This window comes from Triplophysa rosa, linkage group LG2 (assembly GCF_024868665.1).
Source record: "Triplophysa rosa linkage group LG2, Trosa_1v2, whole genome shotgun sequence".
Taxonomy (NCBI): domain Eukaryota; kingdom Metazoa; phylum Chordata; class Actinopteri; order Cypriniformes; family Nemacheilidae; genus Triplophysa; species Triplophysa rosa.
The window spans coordinates 2,745,854-2,764,351 of NC_079891.1; the positions used below are offsets into that span (position 1 = coordinate 2,745,854).

Genomic DNA, 18,498 nt, shown 5'->3' on the forward strand with positions numbered 1-18,498 from the left:
TATAAAACTGCAGTTTTACCAAAGACCGTTTAAAAAATGCGGGTTGAAACTGCTCCGGTTAATGACGTCATAAACCTGTAACCAATCCCTTCAACTCACCCCTGTGAATCAGCAGTTTGAGGCATAAATATGCAAAAAATGGCGCATAAATTCGGGTGCGAGTGATCAGTGCACTGCTGTGTCAGCTCTCATTTTCACTTTCAGTTTCCTGAGTGGAGGCGGGGCTAATTAGCATATTTACGTATCTACCTAATGAAAGTGTAGAGTTACATTCAAGTCATTTTAAGACAGAAAAAACGTTTAAATATGTTGTTTTGATGGTCAAAGGTTAGTTTTAAGGGAGAAAATTATCGACCACTGGGGGACTTTAAATTTAGCATTACCTGAATTATGACCTTGTTTTTATGAGGTCATGGGATGTTGCTTTGTTTGTGTATGTGTGTCTAGTTATCAATGTGTTAGATGGAAAATGCACGAGACGCAGTGGCACTGAAGTAGGTCACGGAAACACACACATGTTTGATATGTCCTCCTGGGTGTTTTATTTCTTTAGTGAGTTATGGATCCAGGTCTGTTACAGCAGAAACTTTCTGGCCGTCCGAGTGCTAAATCATAAATGCTCTGAGAATCGATATGTCTGCTGTAGCTTCACTACAGGATTTGATTGATCAGTTGACTCGAGGCTGGAATTGTGAAGGGTATAGATGAGAATAGCAATATTTACAGTCATCTTTCTGCTTGTGTTATCAGCTAGGCGCAAAGCTAAGGTGAGCTGCATTATCGTCGTTAATGTGGTTGCCAGGTTATAACCGCTTATGCATCTGCATCCGTCAGACTCCGTACCCACAGTGATGTTACTAGAATGAACATTGATCTTTTGTACATTAGTGCATACAGTATACAAAATGCACCATTTTTCAAGCGCAGCCTAGTCTTGTGTTTACTGTGAATTACATTTCCATATATTTGAATAAAACCTTTTCAAAAGTTCCGGGTTGTTACACCCACGCTGCGAGTGTGTGTTTGATGTTCGTCTGGACCGTTTTGTGACATCTAATGAATTTTAGGATAATGTCCACATGGCTTTCTTCTTTGAGGCAGCGTGCGTCCTGAGATCCCTTATTTCACATCACGGTAAGATGGATGAAGTGTGTGTCATAATGCGTCCTCTCGGTTAAGAGTGTTTGTTTTCATGGACTCAACATCCATGTAGTTTAGTGTTAATGCTTAAACTGATTTCCCTCATCACAAACTACAAGTTGGATCTTTGTAAATCTCTTTAAAACGTTGCTTATACCATCAGATGTATATTGGATTTTCTCTCCCGGTGGATTTATGTCTACAGAGACTCTCAGAGTTTATGAAATCCTATAATGCAGTTGGCATACGCGCTAGGAGACGCATGCGACTACCACAGAATCTCTCCGTCATAGATGCACTTCAGGCCGGTCGATGTCTGGATTGATTTTCTTACCGTGTACAGTACGCTAAATACATTAACCAGGTGTCATTGCTAAGCAGGGCAGCGCGCTGTGTGTTTCCAGCTGCAAAAGGGTATGAAAGTAGGTTTTTGCAAAAAGTCGTTTTAGATTTACACACGGTGTAAAGTGTGTGTTTTTGTTGCTTGTGTTACCCCTCGCACTCATGCATGAGAAAAGTGAGACCGTTTTGGCTCACTTTGGCTCAAGATGTTCCGAAAGATAGCCATATTCAAAGGCATTTTTGCATGTATTGTTTGCTGAAAAAGCAATCCCAGAATGCAGTGCGTTTTCGAGTGCATGTGATTAGACATTGACTGACTGACTTTATCATATTACATGAACGTGTTTTCAATGGATGATAGGGATGTAACGATTCACCGTGAGCCGGTTGAAAATCGGTTATAATGAGTGACGAGTCAAATCGGTTGAGGTGTGAACTGAATCGCAATACATTTTTTGAACAGCAGGGGCCGCTATTTTCACTGCAAATCTAAACGTGGACATGCTGTATAAAGAATTTACGTTTTTTTAGGTTCTTTTCGAGTCTGTCATAATCAAACAAATATAATTTCTCTGAAAAAGATAATAATTATTGTTATAAAATTGCAGTTTAGTTTTGTTATTTGAAATAAAACATTATTTTATTATACAAAGAAATGTGAAGCATTTAAGAAATAATGCAAGGGAAGTTGTTCATTTCTAATTTGTTTCAACTCATTTTGTAAAAATAAATCGTGAGTAAATCGTGAATAAATCGCATCGTGAGATCAGAATCGTGAATCGCATCGCATCGTGAGCTGAGTGAATCGTTACATCCCTAATGGATGAGGAACATGCCATCGTGACTAAGTAAAGCGGCCGTCAGTCAGTCTGTTGGTTATCATTGGTTGTCACAGTAACAAGCTCAGGGAACACCATGGTGACAGACGGCATGACCACACCCCCCGGGGTCGAGTTGTTATGCGGCTTTTTGTTTTACTCCCTGTCTGTGGCCTTGTGGGAGAGTGTGCATTGACACAAACACATTTTTAATGAAGACACGTCTGCTGTGAATACTGCCAAACTCATAAACGCTTTCACAAGAGCCTGCTGCATCTACTCCTCTGTGTGGGCTGTTTTACAGTTCAAAGAGGATTCTGGGTTCAACAAAAGTGGGTTGGTTGATTTGAAAGCTGAAATGAAGATTACTTTCTTCTGCCGAACACAAAAGAAGATATTTTGAAGAATGTTGTTAACGGAACAACATTGAGCTCCATTTATTTCCATTGTATAAACACATTTTTCAAAATATCTTCTTTTGTGTTCCACAGCAGAAAGAGTCATATAGACAACCATATTGAGGGTGAATAAATGATGACAAGAATTTTTATTTGGGGTGAATTTTATTTGAATTTAATTTGTGAATTCGTCTCAAAACACCAAAAGAAAGGAAATGAATTTAATTCTGTCCTTTCAGCAGCGCAGTATTTTATGTGCACTTATGATGTATTTTCTGAAAGTCTGTGCATTAGGGGCGATTCACATTTCGTGTCTAAAACCGTGCGATGCGAGAGATGTTGTGTTGTTGCTGGAATATTGGCAAAGCTTTGATAAATGGCGTTCCCACCGACTACACCGTCAGCCGCAACACTTTGTGTAATGATGCATTATGCTCATTTCTCACCACCACTTCCCATCCTGCCCTACAGAGCCTGTCAATCCAATCCAGAGGCTCCGCCCACTCCTCCTGCCTGCATGTTGTGCAGTAAATAAGTCAGGTTTTTCTAGTTGTGCTTTTTTTAAGCGCTCCAACATGTCGACTTGCTTTTCTAACCAATCTGTTCACAAACAATCATTATGTTTATAGATCAGTTGTGTTTGGTGCGCTTTCAAACCCTTTTTTATTTCCTCAGACTTCAACTACAACACAGACGGTTATGAGGGGGAGGCGGCAGAGGACCACAAGTCTCAGGACGGTTCGGAGACGATGCCCTTCATTGACGAGTCTCCAACCATGTCCCCTCACCTGTGCGCAAGGGGTCAGGATGGAGAAGCCGTCTCGCCCACGCCACATGAAGGGGTACGACTGTGTGCCTGTGTCTGTAAACATCCCTTAAGAGAATTCTGTTCTGTGAATTGATGTGTTATAAATTATGCAGAATCTCTGTGTTTATAATAATGCTTTATGATCATCCTTTCTCTCAATGCACATATAAACAATAGTGATATTAATATTAATTGAAATCCATATTGTAGAGTTAATACATATATAACAGGAAATATATATTTATGTGGCAAAATAAATTACTATATATACTATGTAATATGTACTGTACATAGTAATTTGCTAGTATGTATAGGCCGTTGAGGGCGTCGAGGAGAATTGAAATCAGGTCAACTTTATGGTAATGAGCTATGACGCGGTTCGGCGGCAACCAATCGGAACGTAGAAGTCCACCGCTTGAGAGGATTCCAGAGAACGTAGCCCTGTAAACTTTGGTGTACGTCAGAGCGCCAGAACTGTCTGAATCTTTCTACAGCGTCGTTGGCAGGGTGGCCAGAGCGATTTTTGACGCTCTCGGTGTGAACGCACAGTTAGGATTTTACCGGCTGTTCTGGAGGATAATGTGAGAGTTTGAGTGCAGTTTGTAGTCGTGTTCACAAAACATGAGGCCTTTGATGGAAATGTGAGCTCTCTCGGTCTCTCTCGCTGTTTTGTTACCAAATCATTTGCATATGTGTGGGCTAAAACTGTTTGCTGAGCCGGTGTGTTTCAGTATGCTGAGTAATGTAGTGCTTACAGTATACTGTACATACATTAACACAACCTTTCAAAAACCTTCAAAAGCACATTTATGCACTTTTTAAAGTAATTTTAAGGGAAAATAGATAATTTTAATGTTATGAATTACTTAATATGCATGGTGTTTAGGGTTCATCCAATGCTTTCTGCAGTATTTCATGTATATGAATATCTTTGGCTGTTTATCTAAACCCATAATAGAAAAACCTACAGTTCAGCGTCTTAGTGCAGAGATGGCTGCTGAAATTGATGCCATCACAGATAAAAATGGATAAAATATATAATTGCATTAAATATAAACCAGGCAGGATTTATTAAAATAATGAACGAACAAGAACTCTTATCGACGAGCATTTCATGAAGATTCTTTAAAAGCCTTTTATCTTAATCTGTGAAAGTTGAACAGAGGTTCCCAAAAGTCACAGACTGACCCTAGGCTCAGTAAAATACTAATAGTGGATTTGTAATATTTTGAATGAAGTATTATTTGTATTTTTAAATATTCTATATACAGTGATGTCATGGTTAATGCAGTTAATGTAGAGGCGCATCTGTGTTTGCGCTTTTTTATGAAATTAAGAAGAACTGAATTCACAAAAATAAAGTATCAAGGTTTAATTCTGTAAAGTTCACTCATACTTAAGTGTCCAAATGCCGGGGGTTTTTTTGGAGAGTGCTCTTCATCAGCTCACCGGTGACCATAAGATGAGATAATGTTAAAGATGATGACATCATCACTGCTCTAACTTGAGTAATGGTTCTTTCCACAAACTTGTTTCATTATACGTCATGCCGTTCTTTAATGACTGATGTGTTTTTTTGTATGACGCATTTTAGAGATTTAAACTGACATTGGGGTGTTGATGTGTTTGTTACACCCATTATACGCATAAGTGACTATTTCCTTCCTGCGACACAAATCATTTGAAGTAAAAACTAGAAGTTAATGGAGCGGTTTTCCGGACAGGTCTTAAGCCTAGTTCCAGACTAACTTTAATGTTAGAGGTGTCTTGATCGAAAACAACTTGCACTTATCTTAAAATATATCCGTTTCATTGTTTTGTCTCAAAATGCACACAAATATGTTTTTTTTTTGTAAAGTATGTTTGTGAAATCTACTTAAATGTCCTAATTCAACTAAGGTGTAGTCCTGGCTTAATCTAATCCTTGTCCAGGAAACTTTCCTGTAGCACAACGTTAGCAACGCCAAGGTCATGGGTTCAATCCCAGGGATTGCGCATACTCAGAAACAATTGTATAGTATAATGCAATAAGTCACTTTGGATAAAAGCGTCTGCCAAATGCATAAATGAATGAAATGAAACCGCCCCAGTGTGTCCAGGTTTAAGCTTCTGTGGCATTATCGCCATCTAGTGGTCGAATAGATGAAGTGCAGCCTCGCTGTGTTAGCTGCTATGATTCTGGTTCATTACTGATACTCCTAACAACGACCTGACATCTTTATATGACAGATAATAATATCTAATCTATCCAACTTTGAAGGAAGCATATATGTGTTTTTCTTCGCCGGTGTTATACTTAAACAGTTCTTTTTACCCAGGCACCACAAATGCCATATCAGGGTGGTTGTTATAAGCCAAAAACTGTTTTCTCAAACTTTTGGTTGATAGAGACATATATTGCTTTTTTAACACATCAAATTCACATATCATTTGATATTATAGGTATATATTTGCTCTAGCACTGCTTCAGTGTTCTTTTGTAACTATACAGGATCTGAAAGATAGCAGTGACCCTGTTCATACATTAAATAACATTTTATAACACATCTCAAGCGTGACTGTCAAGTGTGTGGAGTCACACAGACCTCTCTCTCTTTCTCTCGCCCTCTGTGAAGGTCTTATCTTGCGAGCATTGTAGTGTGAAGAATAAAAATTCACAGAGACTTGCGTCATACATCACATTCTGACATCACTTCCTCCCCCAAACTCTTGTTCAGGGGCCGCGGCTCTTGTTTGGTCACGTTAAATAAATGAGACGTAAACCCGTTCGTCGTTCATCTACATCAGTTCCCATCGAGTGAGATAAAGAGAAGCCAGAAACATCAGGGCGCTGTGACATCATCCCCTCCACATCCTCTTTTAAACCGTCAGGGATTCTTCACATTTAAAAATATCTCGCAGAGATCTTTATGAACAAAATGTGAAATCTTGCACATATGGGATGTCATTTAACTTCCTTGTTTTCTTTTTCATCCATCCGATGACTGGCTTTTGGTTTAGTTGTGTTTGTGCGGAGAGCAGATACTATTTCCAGTTTGGAATCTTTTAAAGGCCAATATGTGTTCATATTTGGGGAATGCGCCAACAAAAGAGCGAGAGAGAGCCCTTTAAGGCCAGAGAAGGAAACACTAGACACACTTTTAACCCAGGACACCCGGAATTGACACACACCAGGAAGACAGAAGCGCTGTCAGGGGGCGGGACCACTCTCCACTCAAACCTCTGTGTCTGTGTGTGTGTGTGTGTGTGTACGGAGGCGGGCCGGTCGAGGTTAATGTGTCTGTGTGTGTGTGTTCGAGAGAGAGGAAGCGAGCCGCTGTTGCTCTGTTTGTCTGAGAGGCACGACACGACACGTTACTGATCCAGAGAAAAATAACGGTGGACAGAAGAGGTCCATTCACAGCTGAAGGGCCGATGTGTTGCGGGCGGCACGTTAAAACTTGAAGAGGAGGAAAAGAGAGAGAGAGAGGGACGAGAGAGATCTGTTAGAATGGAGGACGATGAGGAGGAGGTGCTGGGGCTTCTGGACAAAGTTCTGGAGGATGAAGATATGTTTGACAATGACATGGATTTGGATTGTCCATTCACACCAGTGGACGACGGGACGTTTAAGGTGAGAGAGAGAGAGAGGCGGCAGCGCTTCTTCTGTCTTCCTCTCCTGGCTAGCTGACGGAGGTTTTGCTATGTCTCAACAGCTAAAAATAGTGAGATGGAAAGTATTAAACCTTTTTTAACACGTGGCGTTTGCTCGGTTTCCATAGCAGATATGTGCAAAGCTTCTGTGCTTTCTACCGGTCTTATATAACAATTCTGTAAACTGTCCCCTGTTAGAGATATTAAAGGAACAGTTCACCCAAAAACGAATGTTATTTCATCATGCATTCACCCTCATGTCATGTTTGACCTTCTTACTTCTTCAGAACACAAAAGAAGATATTTTGAAGAACGTTAGTAACCAAACAACACTGACCTCCATTGACTTCCATTGAATGAACTCAAAACCACAGAGACATTTCTCAAAATATCTTCTATTGTGTTCCACAGAAGAGTCGCATACAAATTTTGATGACAAAATTTTTATTTTGCTGTACCAACTTCTGCAGAAATGTGATTCTTTTCCAGATTTAGCTGTGGTCTTTGTTGGTTTTGTGTAGCATGAGCTATATGTCGGATATGTAATGTCTGAATCTCTATACGAGTGTGCGGTGGGCCACGTTGCCTGTGCTGACTCAGACACAAACAGCAATAACTTGACTTTATAGCTGTCATTAACACAATCTGTGTACGCTTTAGACGGACCCTCACGTTCAGAGCCCACCGTCTATAAACACACCGTTCTGTGATCTTAAAGGGCCAGATCACCCAAAACTGAACACACTCTGGTCCTTTACTGTCACCTTCATGGTCTATCACACCTTTCTGACCTTCTGTGTTTCTTCAGATGTTAGGCGGAATAGTAACACCTAGTGGTTGTCGCGTGGTTTGAGACGATTTTCTGTGAATATTCAATAAGTTGCATGATTTTCTCATGAGACTGCGGTCACTTATACGGTGTCACTTGCTGAGATGCAATCTGATTGTCATGATGTATTGAACAGAGTCAGATGGATTTAGAAAAACATAATGATGTGTAAATGATGACAGGATATTTATTTTTGGGGTGAACTGTTCCTTTAAGAACGGTTTAAGACATTATTTTGTAGTAAAGAAATGGAGGTCCGAGATAAGGAGGAGCAGGTCCTACTTTACTCAACTACTTTGAACTTTAACTTTTTTCAAGAAAATGTAAAGAAATGTGTTTGAATCATGGCACCACGATGTTGTAGTGTTGTTGCTAGGGTGTTTCTATGCGGGTTCTAGTGTGTTCGGGCTCATTGATACGATGTGCTGGGAGGTTGCTAGGTGGTTTATTACATTTTCAAAAAGAACGTATGTATTAATAACATGAATTTGAACACATTATGTGTCCTTTTGTTTTGCTTGTGTGTTAAATAAATAAAAGGGACAACACAAGGCTGAGAGTCAACAATAACACAAAATGTCTTTAACGAAACACAGAGATGTGTTCAGCGAGGAGAGATTGTGTTGTTTTGAACAGTTTTCAGAGTACATCGCCTCGAATCCAAAGAAGCCACATCAGAAATTCTGGACCCTAGATATTGATCAAGATATTGATTCTAATTGATTTCAAGTCTTTTAGAAAAGTGTGAACGCACAAAAGATGGCTGAAGGTGTTTAAAGAACTTTTTTTGTTATTCAAAAAACCTCTTTTCTCCTCACGTGTGCTCTTTTATTTGTATCTGGAAAACGTGAACTGTGTTTTAGAAGTTGTTTTCTTCCTGCGAGGTCACTTATTCGTCGCTCTCTCTTATCTTATCACTATCAGCACCAACCGTCGTACATGATGTCATAGCTGTTTGTTTATTAAAAGTCCTTGTATACAAAAAGCATTTCGATACTTGACCCTTATGTCAAATTGAATGGTATCATATGATAAAACAAACGATTTATTGTGTAAAATTTCGGTCTGATGTCCATATAGATTATACGATGAAGTACCTGTGAAGGAACTGACTTCATACATCCGCTCGCATAATATTAAGTCTCGCTGGTTCACACTTTGCAAAATGACTGGAGCATCTGTTGTTTAGGAGATTACATGAGTTTGAGACGGGGTTTGAATTTTATAACGTTTATTTCCAACCAGACGATGACCGAATGGATATGTTGCACAATGTAGTGTTCTGGACAATGGACTGTTTGTGAGTGAATTACAAGTGCTTTGGTGGATATATTTGGCTGTTCTGTTTTCATGTAGTTAGTCATAAGGGTGGTACTTCCTGTCTCTCCTGTTTATTCCTTTATAAAATCAAATCGTCTTTCATGAGACGGCCGAGCAAGTCAGCTTTTCATTTGTCCTCGTATAGTTTTAGTGGTTTTGTGGGACAGACAGGGTTGGAGTTTTTACACGTACGGTTATTGTTTTAAAATGGCTTGTATGAAGTCAAGTAATAAGGCAGCTGAATGGGTTTTTAGATGTAAAATGTGAAGGAGGGATTTGGTGTAAAATGTCAAATGGATTACTCTTGAAGGTTAAAGGCTCCTTGCACTTTTCTTGATGTTTGTCTCAATGCTTGAGTTTACACAGGCTATCTGTGCCTCTGTTTGAACACACACGGACTGAACTCTGTGCCTGGATACTGGGTGTGTCTCTACCTGAGAAATTTCACACAAGAGAGAGTAAATAACAGAAAGGGAGATATATATATATATACTCAGATTTTTATTTTATTGTCTGTATATATTCCTTTTTTTAATTCCCCTTCTCTCTTTAAATGTATGTTTGTGTGTAAATATGTATATATTTACGTCATATTTAAAAGCAAGTATCGCAGAGAATAAATGTCTATTTTTTTCTCTTTACATGATGAAGTTTGAGTAGCTACACTTGCGTGCAGTCAAATAATCAAGGAGAAATCGGTCCGTTTGAGTTCGATGTAAAATGATAGAAACGTTTTTTTTTTTGGAGCAGACATTATCTGCTGGACTTGAAAACTATAAAAAAAATAAGCTGACGACTTTTATGTATGGCAGTATAAGGTAAAGCAATTATTAGCTCATTTAGTGGTTTCCTGTTCTTTGTTTGGTGTGAATGCTGTGCGGTTTGTTTGGAATAGATTTACTCATTCTAACATCAAGGTTATTATAGTTCACTAAAACAAAAAGTTAAACTATTAGTGCATTTTTGTTTATTGAAATGAAATAAAATACTACCTTTAATATTACTTAAAGAACTTAAGCTAAACGAAAATGAGAAATGTTGTCTCGGGAATAAATTGAAATATGTTTAAAATTAGGCACTAAAAAGAACAGAAAATAAATTAATACTATATAGCAACATAAAAAAATAACTAACAAAACGACAAAAGCACATAACAAAATAGCTAAAAAATTAAGCAAAAATGAACATAAAAACTAAAAAAAGTAAGCCATTCTTTTGTTCCGTACCAATATGACTTCATTTGTGACCCTGGACCACAAAACTGTGTAAAACTTAACATTTCAGCTTTCGGGTTCATCTACTCTCCACAACGTCATTACAGCTGTAAGCCAATAGAGAGCGTTAATTTATTTCCCTTCATTAATAATATGCGTTTAAGTAAACTTTAAGTGCAATTTTCTCAATATTTCTATTTTTTTGCACCCTCAGATTCCAGATTTTCAAATAGTTATATTTCGGAGAAAATATTGTCTTGTCCTAACAATGGAAAGCTTATTTATTCAGCTTGATGTGTGAATCTCAATTTCAAAAAGTTGACCCTTGTGACTGGTTTTGTGGTCCAGGGTCACATTTGTCGTCTTTGTTAAACGTTAGGCAGAATGTCAGTGATCAACAGTCTTTCAACAGTGAAAACAAAAGCATATAAACGCTATAAACGAGTTTGGGATTCCACAATATCTAGCAGTGCTATGTGCAGTGCTATGATGTGCATCTTAGCATCTCATGTCTTAAATATGGCATCCGGTGGGAACAGCTGGTGGTTGGAGGAGACAGAATATCTGTTGGATTTAAAATAATAGTCGCATATTTGCCTATTTGTCGTGTATTTTATGTATTCCAATAAGGCAGTTATTGCTGTAGCTCAGTTGGTGTCATATTCTCTGTTTGATGTGAACTCAAAAACAGATGCTACGTGCAGAAATTTTGTTTCAAATATATGTAACGTATGAGTGCATGTAAACATATGTCATAAGTCTTATGGCACACGAGAAACTCATGTGTATGTGAATCTGTGTTGCAGGGAAACATTGAGAAAGGTCTGGAGATGAAGAAACTGGTGCTGTCTGGTTTCCTGGCCAGTGAAGAGATCTACATTAACCAGCTGGAGGCTCTGCTGCTGGTCAGTACATCGGTCATAAATCTCTCACGCATCAGCCGTGTATTGTGTCGCACTTAGTGAGGTGTTCTGAATCTCAGTGTGAAAGGGACAGTACACTTCTGAATTCTTGTGTTTTCCTCTTCTTGTTTAAAGCGGCGTGGAAAATCTTGATATAATGTCAATGAATCGTGCACGTAGAGCCAATGAGTGAGCGTCATTCACTATTTATAGTCAGATAACGCTAAATCTGATGTCCGTGTGTATTTTGTTCCTCTTCTGTTTGAGCGTGTCATTTCCCGTCTTGTTTTATTACTTCAAAGCATTCATTATTTGCCATAACGCATCACACCGGTCAAACATCCACTTCCACTTCCATTATTGCCCCAGTTTCTCATTATTTCTTATTACCGCCTAATGGGAATTGAATCAACATTGGGTTTCTGGATGCTTCGCTAGGAGTGACGGGGTGGACACAGAGCCGAAACGTGCAAAAAAAACACGTGTGATCACATGTGAAATGTGTGTTTTTGGAACATTTTGGCGTGAATTTCATGTGAATTCCCACGTGAAACCCATGGGATAACATGTAAAAACCCATGGGATGACATGTGCAACATGTGGTGACGTAAAGAACATGTGATCACATGTGGAGACATGTCGCATATGTTATCCCATGGGTTTTTACATGTTATCCCATGGGTTTCACGTGGGAATTCACATGGAATTCACACCAAAATGTTCCAAAAACACACATTTCACATGTGATCACATGTGTTTTTTGCACATGTGAATTTCGTGTGTCTTTTCTGTAAGGGGTGGACTCTTGTGCTACCCTATGTTGGTGTGAAAATAACCGCCGTGAACTTTAACACAGTGTTACCAGCACTGGTGAGGAAAGGAAGTCTAACACATGCACACATACGTTGAGAAACGTTCTGCCGCTCTGAAGCAGCTTTTAGACTGTGTGAGCGTGAGTTTCCTCTTTTCAGCCTTTTCCCATGATGCATCGCAGAGTAAGATGTCATCGAGACAAACAGACCACAGAGGCACTTCACAATGCTCGTTTCAATTCTCATGTTTCCATGCCACGTTTCGTTCACAGCTGTCCTCACAGAATGTCACATCACAATGTTTCTTTCTTCTTCCTCAGCCCATGAAGCCTCTGAAGGCCACGGCCACCACATCAAAGCCCGTGCTGACCATTGAGCAGATTGACACTATTTTCTTTATGGTCCAAGACATCTTTGAGATTCATAAGGAGTTTTATGACGCCATGTCTCCCAACATTCAGCAGTGGGATGAGAAGGTCATCGTAGGACACCTCTTCCAAAAACTGGTGAGTGCGAGACGTCACCGGTGTGTCCCTATAATGGCGTCATTTGTAGGCCGTACTGTCAGCGTCAGTTTTTTGTTTGTGGTTAACAAGAAATGCAGCGTTGAGTTGAGCTGTCACCTCATGAAACGCTACGAAAGGAGCTTTTTTGGTCATCCATTAAAACAAATCTATTCAAATGTTTAGTTTCACCCTTTTACTGTTGAAATCCCTGATGGGATTTTTAGTTTTTTGGAACCTAGGGCTGGGCGATAAAACGGTAACGATATGTATCGACGAAACACCTTTGTCAATAATGATAGAAAAACGTTCGATGTAACGCTCCAATGCAGCGTGCGTGACACACATCACACGCATTGCACATCTTCATCGCGAAAGTTTATTATTTGCATGCATTTTAAAGTTGTGCCTGTTTAAACGGATAAGCAATTTGACTCACAGACGGTTTTTCTGACTGAGCGTGCCGCGACATCTGACGCGCGTGCACAGCGAAGAGCGCTACTATTAGCTATTTAGCTGTAAAATGCACACAAGATTATGGCAAAAACACACAAGGTTCACATAAACACCGTGGCTAATGTTATAAGTGAAGTTAACAGTGGATGTGTATCAGCATTAGCTCTTAAAGTGACAGTAACCTAATAAATCTGTTGCCGTCTCTGTTATAATAAGTGTGTTTATTACCAAAACACGTGACAGTAAGTTAAAATAGGGGGAAATGTGAATAATACAGTGGTAAATTCAAACCTCATTTTCTACTGATCTTAATAAAGGCTTTTATGATGTATCAATAATTATCAATATAGAACAATATGAAACACTATATCGATGACACATTTTTTAGCTGTATCGCCCAGCCCTATTGGAACCGAAATGCTTCATTTTCCCCAAGCTTCACAATTAAATAACTCTTGTGCCCTTGTACCTAACACTTCAAGTGTCCTGGTATATGAATGGGTTTGGCGATTAACTAAAATTGAAGAAGATCATCGCAATGCAGTTCTTTCCTTCTCCATCTGTTGAGACTGGGAGAGAGAGCGAGAGGGAGAGAGAGAGAGAGAGAGAGAGAGAGAGAGAGAGAGAGAGAGCACAGTCTGAGATAATGTCTCAATATGTCCAGTCTTGTTCAGATGATCTGTACCGCCAGATGAAAATGAATGACTCCTCTATTCAGACCCCTGTGTGTGCGTGAATTGATCGATTATTCATTTAAAGCAGTGGTTCTCAAACTTTTTTGCTGTAAGTCCCCCTTTGTGTAGAGTGCATTGCTTTGCGGCCCCCCAAATACAGGCTTATAATCTTAAACTTAAAATTTTAATTAAACCAAGAAAATATTCAGTTAAACAATGCTAAAACATCAATTCTTTTGGTTGGTGGCGTTGTTTTTCTGATGTTTGATTGCACAAAATGTATGCTAGATATCTATATTTCTAAAATGCCACAAAATCTGTGGCCCCCTGGAACCATCTTGGGGCCCCCAGTTTGAGAACCACTGATTTAAAGGCACTGCACGTGTGACGAGCGCACATACTTTCTAGATAGGCAGCACACTACTGTAGACACAGCTGAAAAGAAAATAAATAATGACTGTTGTGTTTGTGTGTAAGGAATGAATTTGCTGGAGTGCAGACTGCAGCTAGTTTACTCATCACTTCCTCCTGATAAATGTGCAATAACTTGTGTTATTGTGAGACGCTTCATGTCTCTATGGGTTCTCTGGCGCTGCTAAACAGATTAAACGTCTTATGAAGCCTGGATTGTCTTTCTTAAACCTGGTTAAAGTTATTTTTGGCGTCTTGATGTGCTAATGGATGTTTGTTGCCGGTATCTTTTGCAGGTGTGATAGAATACTGAATTTCTGCCTTTTATGTTTGTTTTCATAATATTTATGGGAAATACATACGTATGCATACAGTATATACAGCCGCGGAAAAAATTAAGAGAGCATTCCAAATTGTCATTTAATCAGCATTTGTAGATCCATTGTGATCATTCCAGTCCAGTGTTTGGTGAATTACAACAAAATCAAACCTCAGGAGTGACAGAACATCATCCAACAGGAATGTGAAAGACTGACAGCATGACAAGACGCGTGAAAAATGTGATAATAATCCAGGTTATCACATAAAAAAATCATTTTCAAACTTTTTCTAAATACATGTAGAAATATGACTGGTGAATCTGAACTTGTTTTCTTTGCAGTATTTGAGGTCTGATGAAATACAGAGCATCTTTTCTGTTATTTTCACCTGTTTCTCCAGTTTTCATTTTCTGCAAATAAAAGCAAACAGAAACAAGATTTTTCTTTGAAATTTGGGAGAAATATTGTTTGTAGAGAATGAAACAAAAACGATCATTTTACATAAACACAGACCTCTAAATAGTACATTTTAAAATCATAAAAAACTCATTTTGAAATGGTCTCTTATTCTTTTCTGCGGTTGTAGATCTTCTTTTATAGGAAAATAAAAAAGGCAAATTATATTATAGCGTGGGTTTCATTTTAATATGCATAAAAGAAATCCATAAAAATGTCAAGTAATATGTCAGGTCAGGAGCATTATTCTCACACAATAGCTTTCCATGTTGTCTTCCCAGCATGCATTACTCATTGGTACAGGTTACGGTTCACTTATCCCATTTATGAAACACCAGATGGCAGAAGGATACGCAGCAACACTTTACTGAAAATAATCTTCTCCTCTTTAACGCGACACTGTGACAATCATTCAGTTAGCAGATGGAGTACTTACAGCTCCCCCCGACACTTTGAAACGCATCGACGGTAAAGACGGCGTCAAACATGTTGGGCTTTTGAACAGAAGGGAAGGTTTAGCATGAGCAATCGAGTTTCTCTCTGTTAGTCAACATTCTCTCACTCTCCCACTTCTCTTCCCACAAATGTCTCTTCGTCTTTGTGACGTGTGCGTGTGTCAGCGCTTGTTCACGGATGCGCTCGGTGAGTCCACGAGCTTGATGCGGGGTTGCTAAGCGACGTGTTTCGAACCTTGACCAGGCAACGGGAGAGAAGAGCATGCTGGGACGGAGATTGAGAACTCCGCGTCGGGTCATTCTGTTCTCACAGCAGTCATTAACATTACAGAAGTGGAGAAGTCGCAGCACAGTCGGCAGGAAGGAGAACAGTGTGTGGGTCATGAAAGATATTGAGAGGAAAATAAAAGTGAGAGTTTGAAAATCTGTGCTGTGAGGAGGTTCATTTAACTTTGATGTCTTTCTGTGTATCTCTCATCCTGAGGTTGAACCCACGTGTGTGCGTGACGATCGAACTTTGATCAATTCAGTCTAGAAATGAAATGTTGTTGTCATTCAGTTCGTTTCATCCGTCTGTGTCTCAGAAGTTTGTCATCTCAGGTTTTCCTCCTCACCTCTCTCTCAGCATCGCGCTGTGTTGGTTTGTATGTCGTGTAATTCAGGTTTGCCTCTCGTTTCTCAGGCCAGTCAGCTCGGTGTGTACAAAGCCTTTGTGGACAACTACAAAGTGGCAGTGGAGACGGTGGAGAAATGCAGTCAGGCGAACATCCAGTTTCAGCAGATCTCTGAGGTGAGTTTATCAACACTACACAGATCAAAGATTAAGCGACATCTAGGGGTGAGGTTGCGAACTGCAACCAACGGCTCACTCCACCCCTCCCTTTTGAAGCGCTACGGTGGCTGACACAGGACTAAGATGTCGCCGCATTTTCGCTTCTTTGCTGAAGGAGATAACGTATTTACGAAACGCTCTGTGGAGCAGCTTGTCCGTTCAGGGCTACTGTAGAAACAACATGGAGAATCCCTTGTTTGGGGACCCACGGTGTGTGTAGATAGAAATGGCTCATTCTAAGCTAATAAAAACATAACGCTTCATTACGTAAGGTCTTTATACACCTCTGAACACATAGTTAAGTATATTATATTGCATTTCTGTCACTTGATCCTCCTAAATATTACATACGGGACCTTTAAGGGACCAAAAGTTCGTCTTGGTGCATATTACATATGTTCACAGACACACAGAAGTAGTTTTCCACATCACATTTCTCTTCATTAATTTCATACTGAATGTACATGTGTGTAGACAATGTATAGTACAATGCAATGCAAGTCGCTTTGGATAAAAGCGTCTGCCGAATGCATAAATGGTGGTGCCGTCTGAAGCAGATGTGGCATCTTTGTGTGGATTGTCAGGCAGTGTGTATTTATAGCGAACACTCTTGTCTCTTGACAGAATCTGAAAGTTAAAGGACCTAAAGAATCCAAGGACTGCACCACAAATTCCACCATGGAGGGTAAGAGAAGGATTCTTTGAGTGAATGCTTGCGTATGAATGAGCGCAGTGTCTCTTTAAGAGCGTCTTCTGCATCCTGCTTGTGTATGCAGCATCCACAACTCAAGTGTGTGTGTGTGTCCCAGTGAGATGGAAGTGTGCGAGTCTCTCTCTCTCTCTCTCTGGCGGTGTGTGTGTGAGGGATAAAAGCGGGTGCAGAATGAGAAGTAGTGCGAGAGCAGTTTGAGGACTGAAGGAACGGGGAAGTTTATCATGGAGGTTCTGCTGGTTCTCCGTCTCTGTTGTAACTGCACTTACGGTAACTGAAGCGCTATTCAATGCATTGATGGGCAGGTTTTCTGAGGGGCGCACAAAACTTTTGATGCTCATTTCTAGATTGTTCCATGGTTTGGCTTAATATTGATTGACTTTGGATGTGTCCTGGCTTTCTGAGCAGCATTTTAAAGAGCTTGAGAGCGTTGATTTGATGGAGAATGATCTGACGAATTAATTTGAATGCGATCACCATAAGTTCTGAATGGTTTCCGTTGTTTTACAGTTGTGCAGGTTGTGCTTTGATATTTTATTGGGGCTATATGACTAAATCGAAAGAATAAGTGCAAAATAGCTGTTCATTGCGCAACACTCCAAAAAAATAATACCTTTTTTTATTTGAGAGTTATTGTTGACATATATGTTAGTTTAACTTAAAGAAATAGTTCATCCTAAAAAGAAAATCTCCATTATTTACTCTCATGTCATTCCAGTCCTGTATGACTTTCTTCACCAGAACACAAAGATATTTTCAAGAATGTTTTGACTTTCAATTTATAGACCCAGAATCGCGAACTATCTCTAACGAATCTGCTTTTTTGGACAAAATTCAATAAAGATCAGTTGGCCAGTTATCTACATCGATTACAAAGCATGTCATCTGCGATTGGCGGATCATCGCTCAAATATTGTAATTGGTTTAATTGCTTCGATCTAAAGATATGGCAGAAGACCAAGCCGCCAAGCATGACTAACCAAACTGAAATTACGATCGGATTTTAGTAAACAACTAAATGCTGAGACATGAATAGATATACAACCTGGACCACGCACACTTTTGTTTTTCTCAGAGGATCTCTTGAACACATGAAGTCCATCTCTTTTGGACTTTTGGACAGGACTTAATTTAGTCACTTTTTCATCTAATACAGAGTAACTGTGTCCTGTTGTAAATGACAGCAGACGGCCGTCTGAATTTCAGAATGTTAACCCACTGTACCTCTGACATGCGCGTCTGCATGCATTTACTTCCTCTTTCCATTCCAAGGTGACTGGAGGATTATTTCCCACAATGCACCAGCTGCAGTCACCGCAGCCATAGATGATAGACAGATAAAGGAGCTCTTTCAAGTGAGCAAGGCGTGGGGAGAAAGAGAACTGATCAGACTTTCTTTCTCATACAGTCAAATGTTTATCTGTCAGATTACAAACATGCAGCTGACATCATCAAGTAGACGA

The 18,498-nt window shown here is 39.5% G+C and overlaps 1 protein-coding gene across 3 annotated transcripts in view; it reads left to right on the top strand.

Moving 5' to 3' along the window:
* Positions 1–18,498, top strand: part of abr (ABR activator of RhoGEF and GTPase) — a 113,626-nt gene that overhangs the window by 38,981 nt on the left and 56,147 nt on the right. For 2 of the 3 annotated variants that reach the window (XM_057354170.1, XM_057354178.1), the window contains exons 2-6: positions 3,374–3,540; positions 11,309–11,407; positions 12,537–12,722; positions 16,174–16,281; positions 16,948–17,008. In XM_057354170.1, the coding sequence (XP_057210153.1) occupies positions 3,374–3,540; positions 11,309–11,407; positions 12,537–12,722; positions 16,174–16,281; positions 16,948–17,008 (621 nt within the window). Of the gene's footprint in view, positions 1–3,373; positions 3,541–6,750; positions 7,120–11,308; positions 11,408–12,536; positions 12,723–16,173; positions 16,282–16,947; positions 17,009–18,498 lie in introns of those variants that run through there. The other variant, XM_057354187.1, reaches the window with a different exon arrangement.